Source organism: Pimephales promelas, chromosome 8 (assembly GCF_988280905.1).
Source record: "Pimephales promelas chromosome 8, fPimPro1.hap1.1, whole genome shotgun sequence".
Classification (NCBI taxonomy): domain Eukaryota; kingdom Metazoa; phylum Chordata; class Actinopteri; order Cypriniformes; family Leuciscidae; genus Pimephales; species Pimephales promelas.
This window is the reverse complement of record NC_142776.1, coordinates 989,963-1,012,094: the sequence shown is the minus strand read 5'-3', so window position 1 is coordinate 1,012,094 and position 22,132 is coordinate 989,963. Positions and strand designations below refer to the sequence as shown.

The following is a 22,132-nucleotide window of genomic DNA, read 5'->3' as shown; positions in this document are numbered from 1 at the left end:
AACGTTTCTTGTTGAAAGTGTTCGATTGATTTTTCACAGTTAAATGGTTTGCAAATCAAAATTAAGAATCGATGAGCAGAATCATATCGTTAAAATTCAATATACGAATATACAAATCCCAATGTGAACGACGGTTCCCGAGGAAGTCGTCCGACGCGCTGTTGTTGTTCCAGCTGGACAAATTAAACTACACTGTGTATAGCCCTTAATCCTGTAATTGTGGACAAATGTGGGCACAGAGGACTCAGGTGTGATCCTAATTTTTATTTATTATAAATGTTATATCACTGTCTTCGATAAAGTTTTGTCTATCCATTTATGGTGTTCTTTTTTACTTTGGAGGTATTTTGGAATTTATTTACCTCAAAAAGTACCATATTTTCTATGTAAATTATGCTTATTTTTATGTTTTATTTTTTTAACTACATTAAAATATCATTCCAATAAGTTTTTAGAGCTAAAACCTAAAGATGAAGTGACTTTGCCGTCACCTGGTGTCTTATTTTAGAACGCTCTAAATTACAGTTTTTCCCATTTCTATGGGTGCCCATTTTTGACCCAAATACAAGATTAAGGAGTTTTTTTTCACCCACTTAACATTGTAGAAATGAGTCAAAAAAATGGTGTGTGTTCAGGAGCTACTAATTACTAAGTAATTAGTTACTGTAATTTAATTACTTTTCCCTTGAAAATGTAAAGTAAGGGATTACTCTTAATTTATCTGTAATTTAATTACAGTTACTTCTGATGTAATTGAGGTAAATACTGTGTATAGATCAATCCGATCTCACAGCGATTCGTACGCATTTTATGAGGTGTCTAAATATTACGACCGCACTCGTACAAATTTGTATGAATTATTGTAAATATGTATGAAAAAAGTGTGAAATGTCATGAGATCAGACATTAACATCAGACAATACATTTTGATGTTAAACCCACTATTGTTTAAAGTATGTTTTTATAATGTAACCTTCTCCTTGGTCTGTTTAAGGATAATTCATGCAATTTTATAGTATTTATTTGAAAGAATTAAAACAGATTCATGTCTATCCTTTTATTATTCAGCTGGTTGAGATTGATATGGGATTTTGACAGTAATTAGTAATTAAATACTTTTTAGAGAGAGTAATTAGTACAGTAATCTAATTACACTGTTAAAGAAGTAATTAGTAACTAATTAATTACTTTTCTAGAATAACTTACCCAACACTGTTCAGGAGGCAAACTTAGGAAAAGTAGCCAAGTCTTGCACCGCTCAGATTTATTAACAATAAATCAAAACTATTTTGCCCACATTTGTCCAGAATACGGTTTTAGGGTTAAATTAATAAACGTTGCGCTAACTGTGATTTTGTATATGTACATTTCTGAATTGTTACCTCTGACAACAGATCACTGGAAATTGTACTATGGGCATTTTCTGTACAGCTGTGTTTTGTGAAAAGCGCACTAGCAAATAAACGTGAATTGATGTGAAGTGTTAGCGAGCGCTGCAGAGGACGTGTCGACGCGCGGCTGTGTGTCCAGCTGGCCGGCGGTGTGAGCGCTCCACGCCCGCGTTTGCTCAGCTTTAGCACTTACTTGAGTGCTGGGGTTAGAGATGGGGGTGTTGCTGATAACTCCTGCCGGGGCCTCGCTCGGACCCCCCGCGGGGTAAATTGAGCCGCCCCCGAACTCGAGCGCCAGGCCGTTCTGAGGGGGAGGAGGTGGAGGGGGCGGGAACGAGGAGAACGGGGCGACGACACCCTCCTGAGCTCCCATCGAGTCCTGTGAACCCTGAGGACAAAACACACACAGCGTTAAACACGAGATCCACCGACTCGGACTGGAAAACAGCTCGATTAATACAGGAGGAGTGAAATCAACTGGAACAGAGAGAGAGAGAGAGTTCCTCCTCTCACGGATGAGATGATGCCACTGAGAGATTACGTTTCTCTCCTCTCCTGGTGACGAGCGGATCCAGCAGACGTTCAATATTAATGAGGCGCTCATGCATAATTTAGCGCACGGGCCTCAAACGCATACGCTAGCAGATGAAGCTAGCGCGGCGCACGCAGTTACTGAGCTAAACTCGCACATCGGCTGCAAAACGCATCTTTATAATCGACAAAGATCACGTTTTTAGTTTAATCAGGGTTAATGCACTGGATGATTTAGCTCATATTTCACACCGAATACCAAAAAGGACAAAAAAAAAAAACATTTTGCAAAGAAAATAAAATCTATGTATGGACAGTGTTTGTTTTTGTACATTGTGGCATTATGCTGTATTAATAGGGTAAATAGAATATATTTTAAGCATATATTAGACAATATATCATTCTACCATGTTATTCTTGCATTAATTGTGTTTTTTTTTTTTTTTTTTTTTTTTTACAAATATTTGGGATGTTCTTACAGTAAAATACAAAAAAGCTGCTTTTTTAATTCCAAATACATTCTGCAATACATTTGCATATTTTAGGACGGTTTAGGTTTTGTGGTATCATGCATTTACATATACACAAGCACCGTATAAAACTCTAATTCTGGCATTAATAAGAGTGTAATATTGGAGATGTGCTAGAAGTACAAAACAAAAAAATATATTTTCCATAAAGAAAATAAAAGTATAGTTTTGTTTCATAAATGATGGCAGTTACTGTATTAAATATAATTTTAATCAGCATAAATTAGACAATATAACAAATACTACCGTGATATTCTTGCATTAATGTAATGTACGTCACATCACTGCAGAGAGAGAGAGAGAGAGCGAGCGAGGGAAAACACTGTTCTGTCAAGTGTGCATTCCTCCTCTAGCATCTCTTCCCTACATGGCAGCGGGATGATAGAGAGAGAGAGAGAGAGAGACACACATCCTGGTATTTATAGCTCTGAGATCCTCCTGTGAACCACAACGAACATTTATGAGCTGCATTTCAGATTTCAGCAGCTCGTTCTGTGTCTGTAATTATCCGCGATTATTATTTATCCAAATATTTATGAATCGCCCTGAAGCAAAATGCATTCAGACTCCGCTTCGTAGATCATGTCAGAGTCGTGACGCACTCGAGCGCATGTTCAGCTCTTAAAGGGACAGTAGCCTAATAAACCTCAGAGATGTCAATCAAACTAAACACAGAAACTCACGCGCTGAACTATTGTTCAAAATTTCGATTCCTTCGATTCGATAACTTCATTTGTACTTATTTTTTTACATTTGATTACTGTAGTATTTCTTATCTAAATACTACTGTTAAGCCCCACCAGAAGAATTTAGTCATGTTTAATTTTGTCTCTTTATTTTATTGTATATTATCTGTGCTATTGTTTGCAATTTTGATGATTGTCTGACAGATATGAAAACTTTTTCCACAATATTCTAATTTTGAATGCGGTTTTCACAAGCTTTCATAATCATCAAAATGATAACAAATAAAGGCTTGAAACATCTCACTTTGGATGTAATGAGTCTATATTTGTTATAATTTTGATGATTATTTTACAGCTTATGAAAACTTTTTCCACAATATTCTAATTTTGAATTTGGGGTTTTCATAAGCTTTCATAATCATCAAAATGATAACAAATAAAGGCTTGAAACATCTCACTTTGGATGTAATGAGTCTATATTTGTTATAATTTTGATGATTATGAAATCTTATGAAAACCCCAAATTCAAAATTAGAATATTGTGGAAAAAGTTTTCATAAGCTGTAAAATAATCATCAAAATTATTACAAATATAGGCTTGAAATATCTCGGCCGGAAGATCTTATTACATGCATCACAAATATGCATGTGATGAGTCTATATATAATATATTAGTTTTTTTCAGCTTTTAAGTTGAATTACTGAAATTAACTTTTGCACAATATATATATATATATATATATATATATATATATATATATATATGAAGAGTTCAGATGCAAAAGCCTCTAAGTGCCATTTCAAATTTTCCTCTAAAATTATCATTTTTATCAAGCTTGTATATTTAAGTTCAGTAATTTCACTTAAATGGCAATGAAGATAACCTATTAATTGCCATTTAAGTGAAATTACTGAACTTAAATATATATATATATATATATATATATATATATATATGGCGTGTATAATTATTTTGCATATGTAAATACACACACATGCATGTATGTATTTAAGAAATATTTGCATGTTGTATATATATATTTATATATAATTTATATTAAATATAAATATTGTTTATATTAATAACACATTTTTCTTAAATATATACACATGCATGTGTGTGAATTTTTATATACAAAATAATTATACACCGTACACACACACTTAAGTAGACACAAACTGTTATTTTAGATGAGATTAATCGCGATTAATCGTTGCGCAGCCCTAATATATATATACAAAAGTTAATTTCAGTAATTCAGCTTAAAAGGTGAAACAAAGCCTTTATATATATATATATATATATATATATATATATATATATATATATATATATATATATATGAATAAAAGGCAGATTTCCCTGTCAAAAATGGTATGGAATATCAATATTTTTCAAGGTATCATATCAAAGTACGCCTCCGCATAGATGTTTTTCTGTTCTGATTAACAAACAGTTGACAAGGATTAAGCAGAGCGTTCATGCTCATGACACGATCATCACACACACACGTGTCTAAAACCGATGCACAAACACAGATTCTCTGCAGAAGATGTGTAATATTGTACGAGAGGCGTTTATTAATCCACCTAACGCTGATGTGTGGGTCAGTCTGTGGTCATCAGCGCTGCGAGCGGTTCCCCGAGCGAGGGTTCAGCGTTAGCGACGGGTCAGCTGGCACCAGTGTAGCGGGCCGCTGCTGTACGGCATCTGTGATCACAGCGCTCGGATCAGTCACTGACACAGAAAACTGAAGATCCGTGTGTGTTAGTGGCACTTCAGCAACAACACACGATGATCCTGTTAAAAATATGAATAAATACTAGAGGTGTAACGATGCCCTCATGCCACGGTTCGATATATAATCACGATACTCCAAGACATGATAAAAGGTTAACAAAAAATGAACGGTTTATTAAAATGCTGAATTGGTTTTACATTGTGTGTGTAAGTGAATATTCTTGGACTTGGTGCTGAAACCCAAAACAGGACAATAGAGACACCAGAATAACAATATTCATCATTCTGAAGCTGAAAACTGAATTATTTTATGCTTTACTCCGTCACTGACTAGATATATTTACAATAATGTAGGACACTTTTGACATTATCAGGACACACAAAAATCCCTCATTGCATTATTATACATTATATTCAACATTATATAGTAGTTTAATGTAGAACTGACACTAAAACTTGAATTTTAGTGGGTGAAATATACACTATACACAGTCACTATCCATGATAAATATTGATGCATTTCTGTATTGCGATATATCGTTACACCACTAAGAGATGCTAAAACTGAAAGGATTACGAAGCAGCGGCCCAGAGGTGGATCCAAGATGAGCAAACTGACTTAAAAACACTTTAAATGTAGAACTCGAGTGTTAAACCGTGATCAAACCCTCCTGTATTGATGCATAAAGCATGCTCTGTTCAAACCAGCCTTAAACACCGATGGCCCCGCCCACAGCACTCCCTGATTGGTCGGCTGAAACCTGACCTCTCTTTATGGGGCGTTTCTGTTCATTCTTCCCCAACCAATCAGAGTCCAGCGGGGTCCAAAGGTTTGTGGGTCCAAAACAACCCAGATAAAAGCCTGCAAACGCTCGTGTTTGAGAGAAACACACACACACACACGTGCGAGTGTGAATGTTTGTCTCTCACACACTCCACCCTCGAGCACATGTGCCACCAACGGGAAACTAGTTGATCTAGTTTGGATAGAGGACTGCTCCTTTACACAACACACACACAGACATAAATCAACTCAGTGCCAGAGCTTCACGACAGATGAGCAAAACCCGGGTTTATGGTTTGTGTCGAACACGAGATCTCGACCGGAGCGTCACCTCTGAACTCTCACCATGAGCCGACGCTAGAATAGCAGAGTGTGTAGAGTTTTAGTGTGTAGAGTGTGTAGAGTTACAGTGTGTAGAGTTTTAGTGTGTGTAGTTACAGTGTGTAGAGATATAGTGTGTAGAGTTATAGCATGTAGATTTATAGTGTGTAGAGTTGTAGAGTTATAGTGTGTAGAATGTGTAGAGTTATAGAGTGTGTACAGTTATAGTGTGTAGAGTTAGAGTGTAGAGTGTGTAGAGTTACAGTGTGTAGAGATATAGTGTGGAGAGTGTGTAGAGTTAGAGTGTGTAGAGTTATAGTGTGTAGAGTTAGAGTGTAGAGTGTGTAGAGTTACAGTGTGTAGAGATATAGTGTGGAGAGTGTGTAGAGTTAGAGTGTGTAGAGTTATAGTGTGTGTAGTTACAGTGTGTAGAGATATAGTGTGGAGAGTGTGTAGAGTTAGAGTGTGTAGAGTTATAGTGTGTGTAGTTACAGTGTGTAGAGATATAGTGTGGAGAGTGTGTAGAGTTAGAGTGTGTAGAGTTATAGTGCGTAGAGTTACAGTGTGTAGAGATATAGTGTGCAGAGTTATAGCATGTAGATTTACAGTGTGTAGAGTTGTAGAGTTATAGTGTGTAGAGTTATAGTGTGTAGAATGTGTAGAGTTATAGAGTGTGTAGAGTTATAGTGTGTAGAGTGTGTAGAGTTAGAGTGTGTAGAGTTATAGAGTGTAGAGTCTGTAGAGTTATAATGTGTAGAGTGTGTAGAGTTACAGTGTGTAGAGATTAGGGTTGGGTATCGTTTGAATTTGAACGATTCTGATTCCGATTCCGATTCCTTGTTTCGATTCCGGTTCCTAACGATTCTCGATTCTGATTCTTTTAAGAGGCAGGGTCAAAAAAGTTTAGCTAACCTTGCTAACCAACGGTCTTTCTGAAGGAAATACTCCTGTCACAAATTTTGCATTTTGCCGAGATTTCGTTATTTTTAGAAAAGTGAAGCCACACTTTGGACCGCTGACGTAAGCTACTCATGTTCGACTCGCGCGGTTATGCCAACACTTCCGGTAGACGCTTCTTCGTTGGTGTTGTTCAGCGGTTTCTTCTTCCGCTCGGCGGACTGTGAATATCGAAACTAGGAATCGAAATTTTAACTTTTGAACGATTCCGGGAAAAACTAAAAGTTAGTCTCGGTTCCAATCGATTCTCGATACCCAACCCTAGTAGAGATATAGTGTGGAGAGTGTGTAGTTATAGTATGTAGAGTTATAGTGTGTAGTTATAGTGTGTAGAGTTATAGTGTGTAGAGATATAGTGTGTAGAGTGTGTAGTTATAGTGTGTAGAGTTACAGTGTGTAGAGATATAGTGTGTAGAGTGTAGTTATAGTGTGTAGAGTTATAGTGTGTAGAGTTACAGTGTGTAGCGTTATAGTGTGTAGAGTGTGTAGAGTTATAGTGTGTAGAGTTACAGTGTGTAGATATAGTGTGTACAGTTATAGCGTGTAGATTTATAGCGTGTACAGTGTGTAGAGTTATAGTGTGTAGAGTTACAGTGTGTAGAGTTAGTGTGTAGAGTGTGTAGAGTTATAGTGTGTAGAGTTGTAGAGTTATAGTGTGCAGAGTGTGTAGAGTTACAGTGTGTAGAGATATAGTGTGTAGAGTTATAGTGTGTAGAGTTAGTGTGTAGAGTTATAGTGTGTAGAGTGTGTAGAGTTATAGTGTGTAGAGTTGTAGAGTTATAGTGTGTAGAGTGTGTAGAGTTATAGTGTGTAGCGTTATAGTGTGTAGAGTGTGTATAGTTACAGTGTGTAGAGTTACAGTGTGTAGAGTGTGTAGAGTTATAGTGTGTAGAGTTACAGTGTGTAGAGTGTGTAGAGTTATAGTGTGTAGAGTTGTAGAGTTATAGTGTGTAGAGTGTGTAGAGTTATAGTGTGTAGAGTTACAGTGTGTAGAGTGTGTATAGTTACAGTGTGTAGAGTTACAGTGTGTAGAGTGTGTAGAGTTATAGTGTGTAGAGTTACAGTGTGTAGAGTGTGTAGAGTTATAGTGTGTAGCATCTCGTGTGATCACGAATCGCTTGTGTTGATGTCCATGCTGACACATCTGGCTCTCTGTGAACTAATATTGGGTTAACGTAAGCTCACACACACGTGCACACACACACGCAGACACACATATAAATGCAAATACAGTAATGCGGCATGTTGATTTTACAGCAGGAATGTGTCAATCATGATTTCTAGGTCGATGATATCCTGGTGATGCGTTATAATGCATTTTCTTCATGTGGAGTTTGACACCAGAAAACTTTATGGACCGTCGCTTTTAATGTGTCGGGATTAGACATAAAAAAAATGTAAAAGTTATTGTTTACATTATTTATACTGCTCTGTTGACACATTACACTAGCTAATGGATATATATTTTTAAGCACATCTTGGGATATCGCATTACAAAATGCTTGATGGGAAAAAAGAATTCTTAAAACGCACATTAAAGACGTGCGCTTAATTAAGGCGGATAACTTTATATCCGATAAGAAGACGTACATAAACTACGATTGAAAACATTTACTAAATAAATCCCTCGATGTGCAGCAACAAAAAAAGTGAGTTTCCCTCAGTGTGAGCTGTGATTGGATAACTAGAGTAACCAGTGGACCAATGGCGTCGCAGCATCTCTAATTGGTTTGGTGTGTTCCCGAACACCAGCATCCGAACGCCAGAGAACACGACAGCGTTTACTGTGTTTCGTCTGACGCTCGACACGTGCGCGCTCGCTCTAGATTCCGAGAGAATTAAACGAATTTCCGGCATCACTACACGATCACGAGTGGCTCAACAGGTCGATATATAGAAAAACTCATCTTCCAGGCATTTGGCCGACCAGGTTGACACTTCAGCGTGAGAAATCGGGGGTGTGGCGTGAGCGCGTTAAACCAATCAAATGCGAGTGTCTCACGGCCAATGCGTGACAGTCGGCAGCTCTGTATATTACAGCCACCAACTGGTGCGGGGGTTCACGTTCCAGTGAGAGTTTCAGTGCAAACTGTTCAAAGGGCTTTAAACGATTCCAGACGATGAATAAGGGTCTTATCAAGCGAAACGATCGCTCATTTAATAAATAAATAACAAAGTTTAAGTTTTATAAGCTCAAATGCTCGCCTTCTGTGATGCGCGTATAATGTGAACAAAATGAACAAATCTTTTTTCGTGTCATTTGGTTCATTCAATTCAGATTCGGAAAATGATTCGTTCATTCAACCTTGAACCGTTTGGTCCCCATTGAAGTCCATTATACGGAGAAAATCCTGGAATGTTTTCATCAAAAGCCTTAATTTCTTTTCGACTGAAGAAAGAAAGACATGGACATCTCGGATGACACGGGGGCGAGTAAATTATCAGCGAAAGTTTTTTAAAAAGTGAACGACTCCTTTAAATATATACACGCATGAGTGTGTATTTAATAGATGAAGGGGTGTTAGTGTGTGTTTCAACAAGCATCTATACTCATTCAGATGTGTGTGTGTGTCTCAGATTATATTCTAGTCAACAAAGAGAGTTTTATGGGGAATATAGGCCTGTATTTCTGCGTCCGTGATTTGTAAAGCGAGCGTGCGAGATCATGAGCGGACAGGTACGAGTCTCTCCCAGCCTTCAGGGCAATCGCTGGGTGGAGTTCAGCATACTTTAACCAGCCTCAGTCTGTCCTGGGCTTTACATGTGCAGTGTGAGCCGTGCCATCAGATCCTCACCTGAACACACACACACACACACTTCTCTCAAGATTCTCCCTGAGAGCCACCTTTAAAAATCAATTTCCATTCCCTACACCCCCTCCATCTCATTCCTGCTTTTAAAGGAAAGCACCGAGATAACAGCTGCTCGAGCCCTCGGGAAACAGCAGGAGAGGGGGAGGGCGAGAGAGACGTATAACACACACACGAGAGGGAGAGGGAGGGAGAGAGAGAGATTCCAAGGTATAACACACACTCTACTTTTAACTAATAAAAGACGGATTGTATCACTGCACGTTAAAACTGAAGCTGTGTGTGTGTGTGTGTGTGTGAGAGAGAGAGACACACACACACTGACGGACGAAGGAACAACTGTTCACAACACCTGATCCCGTCAGTCAAGAGAGACAGCTGGAGAAACACACGAGACTTTCCTCACATCCATTAGACCTGCTTTACGCACACACACACACACACACACTAGGCTTGTGCATGTCGATTTGTTCAGGAAATGCAGCAACATGAATGATTGAAGACTCACCGGCCGCACAGGAGTGTAAAAGACTCCCATCATCCTAACGAACACGAGAGAACGGCGACTCCAGCTCTCGATCCGCTCGACCTCTGCAGTGTCTGACACATTCAAAATCTCCCTCGCGCTCCGGCTTTCTGTGTGTGTGTGTGTGTGTGTGTGTTTCTCCTCCCCCTCTAGACACTCTCTCTCTCGCTCTCCTCCCATATAACTCTCTCTCTCTTTTCAATTTTACGATGCATTGCCAAAGCATTTCCAATTTTTACAGTAAACAATCATACATTTACATTGAAATTCTGTTGATTAATTGTTCTACGTTTTTATTATTATATATATATATGAACAATTTAGAATTCTGTGTGCGTGTGCATCACTGATTAGTCGACTCCACAATGTTGAAGATGTGTTTTGTTTAATTGTATTAAGTTGGGGTAAAGTATTTCAAATTTTGTATAAAATATCCCTCTAATGTCTGACATTGATCATTTATAAATCTCTCCACTTTTCTTAAGACAAACTTCCTGATTAGAAATCTAAAAAAAACAATGTTTATGAATGAACTTGGACCCGTCACGATTAGCGGTGGGTATCACGGGATACCTCACGATACGATACATGGCTCGCGATACCGCGATAATTTTTTTTATACAAATAATCGTGATCAATTATTTCTAGAAAGAAGACCACGTGGGTGTTTGAATTGAGATTGCGATCATTTAACGATAAATAGTAAGCCTAATAAATTTTACACTTGCAATTGTATTTAAAATTAAAAATTAAATAAATTAGGCCCATATGATTTACCGAAAATGTATATATTTCATATGAAGAAAGACATTTGACCATCTTCGTGTACTTTGTCGTTTTTTATAATCATTTGCTGCAAAAGTAGACTCATATCATGCATTTGATGGCATTTCTTCAAAAGCTTAAACTATATTTGAATGGTAAAATATAAACTGCACAATTATCTCATGATTACATCACCAAAACAGGCGATCAATCAATAATTCATGTTCAACTGCCCAAAAGTTTATTTTTAGGCATCACAAAAGACTATTATATTATTGATGACATTGAATTGTATGAAACCTCAGAAAAGAGAGCAGAATTGAAGCTCACAGTCAAACGGCTGCCGATAAAAGGATAAAGAGACGGATGGAGGGATTACAGAGAGAAAGAGTGAGATTAACTACACTAACTGAACGAACACACACACACGAGCAGCTGCTCCTGTAATCTACAAGGCTAATCTACAACACTGGGATTATAATCAGTTTAATGCGTTCCTCTCATTTTAAACAGTTGTGCACGTTCTCCTCATTGCCAGAAATCACATCGCTCGTCATGTTTGATTTTAACAGCGTCGAACAATTACAACGTGAATGTGCAACCCTCATCTGACCAAACAAAAGCTTATCAATGGAAAACAGCAACTTTTAAGGGTTTCATATAGATATACGTAATTATACAAAACGCACAAGATAAAAATAATTAGTGATGCACCGATATGAAAATTTAGCAAATACCGATAACTCTATATATTTGAAGGCCGATAAACAATATATTTTGGCAGATAAATCAAAATTAAAATCCTTAGCCTATATAATTTTTGAGAGCCTAATAAAAAAAAGTCTCATGTCCAAATCACACAATTATAATTATGTTCCCATTATTTTCCTTTTCAGTGTTTCCAATCAATGCAAAACTATGTTGAACAGTCGCATCTGAAGAGACTTAGCTGAAGAAAATAATACATTACTAATTGGCTTTAACATAAAGCTAATGTTTTTATATCGGCCGATAGCGATATCAAAAATAATAGCACGTTCTTATTACATCGGCCGATACACAAATGGCGGCTGATATATCGTGCATGCGTCAAAAATAATAGTACTTTTGTATTTTATCAGCCAAAATCGATATGGCGGCCGATATATTGTGCATCCCTCAAAAATAATAGTACGTTTTTATTATATCAGCCGATAGCGATATCAGAAATAATAGTATGTTTTTATTATATCGGCCAATACCGATATGGCGGCTGATATAGCATGCATCCGTCAAAAATAATAGTACGTTTGTATTTTATCAGCCAAAACTGATATGGCGGCCGATATATTGTGCACCCCTCAAAAATAATAGTACGTTTTTATTATATCAGCCGATAACGATATGGCGGCCGATATATCGTGCATCCCTCAAAAATAATAGTACGTTTTTATTATATCAGCCGATAGCGATATCAAAAATAATAGTACATTTTTATTATATCGGCCAATACCGATATGGCCGCCGATATATCGTGCATTCCTCAAAAATAATAGTACGTTTTTATTATATCAGCCGATAACGGTATCAAAAATAATAGTACGTTTTTATTATATCAGCCGATAACGATATCAAAAATAATAGTACGTTTTTATTGTATAAGCCAAAACCAATATGGCGGCCGATCTATCGTGCATCCCTCAAAAATAATAGTACGTTTTTATTATATCAGCCGATAGCGATATCAAAAATAATAGTACATTTTATTATATCGGCCAATACCGATATGGCCGCCGATATATCGTGCATTCCTCAAAAATAATAGTACGTTTTTATTATATTGGCCGATACCTATATTAAAAATAATAGTACGTTTTTATTATATCGGCCGATACCGATATGGCCGCCGGTGCCGATATATTGTGCATCCCTAAAAAATAATAGTACGTTTTTATTATCTGTGAGAAAGTGCATTAGCAAGTAGCAGAGAGCCACAGAGTATTCAGGAGTCAGTTGTAGAGGAAGAGCTGATACTGTATTTCAAAGCGATTGACTGACGCTTGACCTCCATTACTGAACAGAGACGGTCATTTCTGTCACACCAATATGAAGCTTCACTGTCGCACTGAGATCAACTGCACCATTTAAGCACCAGATCTGTGAATAATGAAGGCTTTAATTAAACCTGGGGCAAAAGCTCCAGAAAATGACATCAATTACTGGACTGAGATAGCAGATCAAGGGCGCTCAGCAGTGGACGAGATTAAACCAGCTCTACCTGAGAGAAGGAACACACACACACCGTGATTAACCTCGGAGGGCGCTTGCCGTAGCGCCCGATTCAACAGCGCTGCTCATGGGGAACTTAAAGCGAACACTTGATTGCAATGGTTTGCTGTTAGCACATTCAACACCACAAAATATTGGAAACATGCAAGTGGGTCATTCTGAGTCAACTCAACCTAAAACATGTTGGTGGACGAAATACATAAAAGTAAAGATATATCAATACAATATATCGCGATATGTATTGTGTATAGTTATAAAAATAAAAATTACTGTGTGAAAAATTCAAGTTTACAGAGTTTTAGTGTCAGTACTACATTAGACTACTATAAAATGTAATGTATAATAACGCAATTGGGGATGTTTGTGTGTCGTGATAATGCCAAATGTCTTGTTACCAGTAAAAGTATCCTACATTATTGTAAATATATTTATAGTCAGTGACAGAGTAAAGCATATTCGTCTAAAATAATTCAGTTTTCAGCTTCAGAATCATGAATATTGTTATTCTGGTGTCTCTATTGTCCTGTGTTTTGGGTTTCAGCACCAAGTCCAAGACCATTCACTTATACACACGATGTAAAACCAAATTTACCATTTTAAATCACATGTCTTGGAGTATCACAATGATACTGACAGTAATCCACAGTCAAAATGACATTTTTCACATGAAATTTGGTGCCTTTATGACTTTAGAAAGAAGGCAGCATTATTATTTCAGTTTTACACATTAAGATCTCCATATCTCTGGATTTGAATCATATTAGACCTTTAAAATTAAGACAGCAAAGGAAAAGTTTGATAGGAATCAGAATCTAAAGGGATATTATGATATCTTTAATAGTTCTTGAGTTACAGGCATGCAAACTTGGGGCAAAAACACACAAGAAGTGCTTTTTTCACAATTTCGCACATAATGCAACAAATAATGCTAAAGTCAACAGATTTAACTAATAGACTCTGTGGAAAAATAAAATAATGATCCTTTCGTCTTTCATAAGTCATTTGTATCTGCCCGTAATTTGGCTCCAAAGCTCTGGTGAAAATTGTGATTTTGACCTCCTTATTAAAACAGTGGATAACTCAGTAAATATACATTCATTCCATTTAATACTTTTGGCTTTCATCACTATTTATGTTCATATTTCCTCAGAAAAAATTGTCAAAATTAAAAATTTGCGCCGGGGCATTCTCCCGAATGTGGTTGATTTGACATTTAATGATTCGAACAATCCAACATTTCTCTCCCATCAATCGCCATCTTGGATTTGTCTTCCCTGATCTCAGGGCAATGCATTGTGGGATTGCCTCCACCGTGAAGAATGCAGACGATCCTTAGGATTGGTCCTTCTGTTTGCATCTCTGCGTGTGTAATTGGGCTGCGCGTTTAATGGGTCTATAGCGCAGTATAATCAGATTAGCGCCGGCTCACACGCGCCTCGCTGCTCCGCCAGAGTTCAAGCCGCTCTATTGTTTAAGCATTAAAACAAGAGGATAATCACGACATGAGGGACAAGCGGAGGTGCCGCAGCGCTGCAGTTTAACGGTGACATATTACAGTCCAAAAGATGCGGCCTAGTTAATGTTTACTGGAGACGAGGCGAGTGGATCGGGAGTCTTACACAACACATGACGCGAGCGGGAACGGTTTCACTCTCGCCACAGTACGAGTAGTTGAAGATGATTTTGAGGAGGCCGTGTGTGTGTGTGTGTGTGTGTGAAGAGTGCAGAGAATGAAGGGTTATCTGTGTCTCTCTGAGCTGGAACTAATGTCCTCCTCCAGTCCCCCGAGGGAGCGCTCAGCACTGCGAGAGACGTGATGCTGATCCCAGAAATAATCTGCAGTGCTGAGATTTTGTATACCGCTGAAACTCTGAAAATTCTGCAAAAATTCAGTTATTTAACTTAAAAGGTGACAATAATATATTATATAGACTCTTTACATGCAAAGTGAGATATTTCAAGCCTTTATTTGTAATAATTTGGATGATTATGGCTTACAAATTGGAAACCTTTTCACAACAGTGTAATTTTTAATTTGGGGTTTTCATAAGCTGTAAGCCATAATCATCAAAATTATCATTAATTATTAAATTAAATCCAAAACCTTTCCAGGCATAATCTTACTAAATAAGTCCTTGAAGTGAAGTGAGGTAACTTCATTAAAAAAAAAAAAGCATTCTACTTGTATTAAGTCCAGGACAATCTAATAAAATATGTTAACCATTACAGAGCTTTTTTATGCATTATTATTTTAATGGTCTAATCTCAGTGCTGTAACGCAAAACAAAACAAAAAATTCTAATTTGGTGTTTTAAAGGGTTAGTTCACCCAAAAATGAAAATTCTGTCAGTATTTACCCTCGTGTTGTTCCAACCCCGTAAGACCTTCGTTCATCTTCGCAACACAAATTAAGATATTTAAGATATTAAGATCGCTCCTGCATACTAGTCCATAGGCTTCTTGAGGGAATGACTCTTGCTGTCCTCGAAAAGTCATTAAAGACATCGTTAAAATAGTCCAAGTGACTACAGGGGCTCAATCTAAAGTTTATCAAACGACGAGAACACTTTTGTGCGCAAAAATAAACAAAAATAACGATTTTATTTCAACTATTCACTTCCTTCTCCATGGGCCTGTAGTCAGTTAACGTAGTGTGATTGCGTAGAGCTACGTTACACGTAGGCTCACTATTGGCCGACGCTGGTCATGTGTTTGATGCAAGTGACGTACAATAACAGAAGCTTACGCTATTAAACTAGTTAGCTGACTCACGCAGAGATAGAAGGAAGTGAAGTTGAAATAAAGTCGTTATTTTTGTTGTTTTTGCGCACAAAAAGTGTTCTCGTCGTTTGAGAAAGTTAAGATTGAGCCCCTGTAGTCACTTGGACTATTTTAACGATGTCTTTGAAGAGTCATTCCCTCAAGAAGCCTATGGACTAGTATGCAGGAGCGATCTTAATATCTTAAATATCTTAATTTGTGTCGCGAAGATGAACGAAGGTCTTACGGGGTTGGAACAACATGAGGGTGAGTAAATACTGACAGAATTTTCATTTTTGGGTGAACTAACCCTTCAAGATTTATTCATTCAAATTGGTATACACTCAAAAAAAAGTGCCTTCATTTTTGTTTCCCAGAGAATCTTTCAGCGAACCGTTCTTACACCACTTTTTAAACTATTACAATCCCAAAAACCTTTTGTGCAATGGTTGTTAAAGGTTCTTCATGCAACCATAAATGCCAATAAAGAAGCTTTTTTTTCTCTGCACCATAAAAACGGGAATGAAAAATAATGGAAAAACACTTTAAATGTTCTAAAAGAAGCTTAAACTCTACATTACTGAAAATAAAACTTCCTTTTGGTTTGGGGGTGAAATGTGGGGCAGACATTTTCTTGGCGGGTTAAACGAGATTCAGGCCAGAATCTGCTTCAGACCGAGAGGCTGAAAGAGTTTCTCCTGCTGATATTTGAGGATCGCCTCTGATCTGCAGAGTAAAGACAGAAACATCTGGAGTCCATGTGTGTGAAACAGACGACTGGAGCAGAGAGAGAGACAATGAGTCACACACAACCCCGTCATGTGCCTCATTCCCTTAAGGACTGAGGAGAAACTCTCTGCCAACACACACACACACTCTTTCCTAAAGATCTTCTGAGAACAGAAACGACGAGTCCCTCAAACTCAGGGTAACTCTGCTAAAGGAGAATGGAGATCAGCGAAAGAGAGACGAGAGCGTGAACAGATGGTGGAGCAAAGAGGAGGAGGAGCTCAGCCAACGACGGAGGTGAAGAAGAAAGAACAGATGATTTGCGAATGAGAGGAATTGGGTTTCAAACCTCTCACGTACTTCATGTGTGTCTGCTAGAGTCTGAATGTCTGTCTGGAGTTTAACGCTTCCTGTGTGTGTGTGTGTGTGTGTGTGTGTGTGTAGTCCTGCTGAACACATTTAAGATGGAGGTCTGGCGTCCTGACATAAGCCTCATGGCTGTGTGTGAGTGTGTGTGAGAGAGACTCCCTCAATGAGGTACTGAAAAACAAAGTACCAGAAAATGGAAAACACATTGCTCAACACACACTTTAATAAAAAAAATAAAGTGACGTTAAAGGTCAGTAAATCACTCTAACGGGAAGAGTTAGCCTGAAACAAACTCAATGCAAGTAGATGGAAGAGAAATTCGTATGCTTCGACTTCATGCATCGTTGCTTTCAGAAACACGTCAGACGGACACACGTAACACACACACACTGCATTCTCAGAGCGAACGCAACAGCCGACACTAGCGGGAATGTTTACGACGGTCCATCTATTTATATATATATATAAGTAGATGAAGTCCTTCACAAGGCAGGACTGGCCAAACAATACTTAATTCATTTATTTATTTATTTTTAACGGCTTATAAAACTCGCACACCGGCGGCCCATTGCGTTTAGTTTAGCTTAATTGGCGGTGTAAAGCATTGGACACTGCGTAGGTTTTCTCTCTCTCACGGACCGGTGTTGTGCCGAATTTCGACCCCCGCCAAATTATTACCCCCCTAGTATTGGTAGGTTTAGGATTAGTTGTGGGGGAGGGGTTAAGATTTGGGGTCGAAATTAGGCACAACACCGGCACATGAGACGCGTAGATCAGCGGCCCATTGGTTATTTTCTTGATTGACACCGGGCTGGTCCAATCACATCTTTAAACACCCCCCCCCCTGAGCTCTGAGTGAGCAGTGTCAGTGTGTATCTGTCCAAATAATCCGAGCGAAGTGTTGTGAAAGTAGCCTAGCTCTATTACCACAGTCCTCTGCACTCTCTCATCTCTCCTCAGACACTTCGACGGCCTTTAAAAGGTTTTCCTTTTTTCTCGGCACATTCCTTGCGTTTCTGCAGGAACCCACTAGCCAGTTACGCATTATTTCCACATCTGCATATTTGACGATTACGCATTTTATTCATATTGTAATGAGACGAGTTTCAAAACCATGTTTTTCGCCAACTAAAAAAGATCAAAGTAAAAGTTCATGAGCTTATCTCTTTCAATTAGTACGAAACTAATTATGAAAGTTGCTTTTATTTTTCAGTGCATTTGCTTTACAACATATGGCTATTACTGCCATGGGATAAATATTATAACTATAATGTAGTGTAATGTAGACAGGCACGAACTAAGAGTTTTTCTTTGTTCAATTTGCACACTGAATATGGGTTGGAGATCTTCATTACTCTTAAAGTACACCAGATTTATGAATGAAAAAACACAAAATTTGGGGAGAATACCAAACCTCGAACCCCCCTAGAGGGACAGAGCTGCACTCACCACAGATTTCCCAAAATCCTCTGGGAAAAAAAATTGGTATTGCTATCCCAATGCAGCGTATGGCTTGTTTGGAGTATAGTTCAACATAGTAGTTATTTCATTTGTTAACTCTTACTCAACTCCTATTCACTTATTGCATGGCATTAATGGTTTTAATAGGAGTTGGTATACATAATCAAGGGTGTGCAAAGTTCAGCTGTGTTTATGATCATATGTAGTGGGCCAAAACACCCCGGTCGATTTTTTGTCCCAGTCCAACCCTGGTCCTTCATCTACTTATATATTCATATATGGTCCTTTATCTACTTGTGTGTATGTATATATGGCCTTTATATATACAGTCCTGTAAATACTTTTTGAAGATTTTACATTAGTAGAGATCTTTGCACAGACATTTGAAGTAAACTATTGAGTGTTGAAGACCATGCACTTGAAACGGGGTATTTGTGTACTTCATCAAACATCAAAACCAGCAAAGATGATCATACACCAATATCATAGAGAGATAGACGCGATGCACAGACTAAACCGCGACCCCTGACCTCAGCAGATGCGGACACGCAAAAACACTTTCTTGACTCCATGAGCGCAGAACCGGGTGGAAATCAGACGCATGTGCTTCTATTGTCTGTCGCAATCCCATCAACACCACACCCCGACTTTACTGCTCCGCTCGTGGGGTCAAAGTTCAAAGTTGCCATGGTAACACATGTGTGCAATCCCATAAGGGTAATTACTGGAGACGTGGGCTAAGTAGGGCACGTTACAGCCATGATGTGAGTGTGTGTGATGAGCCCGTGTACGGCAGAATCCTGAGGATATGCAATAAATGCAGCTCTGTGCATGATGTAGAAAAAAAGCAAAGGCTTATCTGCAAATCTCTAATCAGTGTGTGTGTGTGTGTGTGTGTGTGTGTGTGTGTGTGTATTAACCCCCCCAGCAGCCCGCGTCAGGATAAATGGGAGATCAGAGACTAATGCCACTCTGAAACAACTACAGATCTCTTTAGCACAACAAAAAGCCTCTTTACTGTTAGTGATACAGCAAATCCTCTTCTGATGCATGCATGTGTTCGTGTGTGTGTGGCTGCAGTAAACTGATGTGACTTTAATATCAGAGCGTGGGGAACCACGAATGCAACAATGACGTTCCTAAACCTTTTAACCAATGACTTTCACAGATTTCATTCACAAACAACAACTTCTAAAGGAAAGCACAGCACAGACTGAACTAGAAAAACAGAAATGAGGGAAATTCTTCCAGGATTTTCCCAAACTGTGCTCATATTTCACTTGAAATGTGTTTTTAGAAGGGTGGATGAAAGAGCTGTGTTTATAGACGTCTCACTCCTTTAATTTCCTGCATCTCTTGCTTTTCATAAATGCGCGTCTCTTGTTACCGAATGGTTTGATTCCTGCACCCCCACTTCATTCCTGACTCGCTGCAGGCAAATTTCCAGACACACTCTCAGAGCAGGATCAATACCTTTTTTGGGCTACACGGGCAAGCTCACACACACACACACACATTCACATACACACATCTGCTCAGTCTTAATCCCGTCATGGTGCAGTTCAGAGAAACCGTGAGCCATTAGCCAGTGAGAATGAGCCATTAGGACATGCAGCACTTTAGATCACTTACCGGAGAAACAGAAAGAATGAACGGGAAGGAAGAAAGAAAGAAAGAGTGAAAGGGTTGGATAGATGGATAAATGAGAGATGAGATCATGTCTACATGCATGCAGTCTGAGGAATGGAGCAGAAGTGCTCGTGTGAGAGGATGGAAAAGTACCGCAGGATGGAGAGAGAGATGGAGCAAAGGCCTCAGATGAGACTGGGAGATCAACTCCATGATTCAGGAACATCTACTGCACTGAGGATCATAAGCACTGCACACAATGATAGAGTAGAGTCCCTCAGGATCACAGTGGCTGATCCTTAAAATTTCACCTTTGGTGCCCCAATCATCACTCTTTGTTTTCATCTCATATAACAGTATAATATCACAGAACCATATGAGCCTAGACTCTAACAATGCTAGGTTATTTGGACAAAACCAACCGTTGGGTTTAAAAATAAAACCAACCGTTGGGTTTAAAAAATAAAACCAACCGTTGGGTTTAAAATTTTAACTGTAAAACCAAACGGTTGGATTTGGCCGTTTATTTTGTTTGGGCCATATTGACAAAACAAACCGTTGGATTTAAAATGTTAAATACAAACCCAACGGTTGGTTTTGTCCATATTTGACCTAATGGGGAACGTTAAAACAAGCCAGCATTTTTCACAGTGTATATTCTTACATAAACACAAACGCGTCTCTTTCACCACAGCTCAGAATCGTGATTTTAACGCTTACCTGTCCGAGCTCTCCGGTTCCGTCCATCCGCGGTCGTTTGCACTCAGCCCCGACCGAATCCCCCGCCGCCGCGATGCCCTCGGGCTCCGGGTCCCCGCGCTTCATCCCCCGAACCCCCGCAGAACCCGAGTCCAGGTCCCGCTCGCGCTCCAGGATCCCGCGGCTCACGGGCAGCATTACAGATGCGACGTCGGTCGACATTAACATTGAAGAGGGCCGCAGATGTTGCGTATGAAGAGTAACGAAGAACGAGATGTTCTGGCAGAGGATCAGCGGCGCTTTACGGATCAGAACTGACGCTCATCTGACGCGTTAAAACCCGTTACAGACTGACGCGCGCGTGCCGCATTAAAGGCCTTTGAAGAGGAGCGAGTATTTCGGGCCTGGACGCGAATAACAGACTCGAACCACGAGCAGAAACACCTCCGAGCTTCAGAACGCGTAGAATATCCTCTGGTGAGAAACTGAAAACGGTGCAAAAAACGAGTCTAACACACATGGACGGTCAACGCGGAGGAAACGCTTAATGAGTCTGAAGGTTTCAGATCTTCAACGCTCTTCTGTCGATGCCACTTAAATTAAACGCAAAAGCATGAAGTTCGCCTTTAAAAACAGGCGTCGCGGGAAAACGCGAGAGAAACGCGATGCATCATTCCAGTCCTTCGAGCGATATTCAAGCGATTTCCTAAAACAAAGGAGTGGCGTGGAGCTGCTGCTTTTCCTTTCTTCTCCCTCTCTCGCTCTCTCTCTCTCTCTCCCTCTCTCTCTCTCAATGGATTCTTGCTGCGGAGAGGAAACGCGCGCCCCTCCTCTCCGGTTTCCTCGCGCTCGCGTTGCTTTATTCTTGCTGCAGTTTCCCGTTTTCCCTGTTTGAGCACGAAGATGTTTTAGTGTTTAACTTGGAACCGAACGCAAGATCACATCCGACTATATATACGCATTGTATAGGCTATGACTATCCACATTATATCAGCGATTTATTCTCAAATAAACCCACAATGCTGCGACCGGGATACGTCAACAATGTGACGAGCCAATAATGAATGCTCCGTATGAAAAACGAATGGAGAAATACAGATCTGCAACTAAGTAGCAGATCGGCTGGAACTGAAAGGGTGAATTAGCTGTAAATACACACTTATCTGTTCTTATAT

General features: G+C 39.0%; 1 protein-coding gene across 4 annotated transcripts in view; it reads right to left on the bottom strand.

Moving 5' to 3' along the window:
* rbfox2 (RNA binding fox-1 homolog 2) overlaps positions 1-21,921 on the bottom strand; it is a 41,771-nt gene extending 19,850 nt beyond the window's left edge. The window contains exons 1-2 of one of the 4 annotated variants that reach the window (XR_016169419.1): positions 20,979-21,918; positions 1,585-1,779 (exon numbers count right to left, since the gene is read on the bottom strand). Coding sequence is in view for 3 of the 4 variants with exons in the window: in XM_039656598.2 (XP_039512532.1) it covers positions 1,585-1,779; positions 20,979-21,185 (402 nt within the window). In the remaining variant the exon portion in view is untranslated. Of the gene's footprint in view, positions 1-1,584; positions 1,780-20,978 lie in introns of all 4 variants that reach the window. The other 3 variants (XM_039656598.2, XM_039656601.2, XM_039656597.2) reach the window with 3 other exon arrangements.
* Positions 21,922-22,132: the final 211 nt, after the last annotated feature.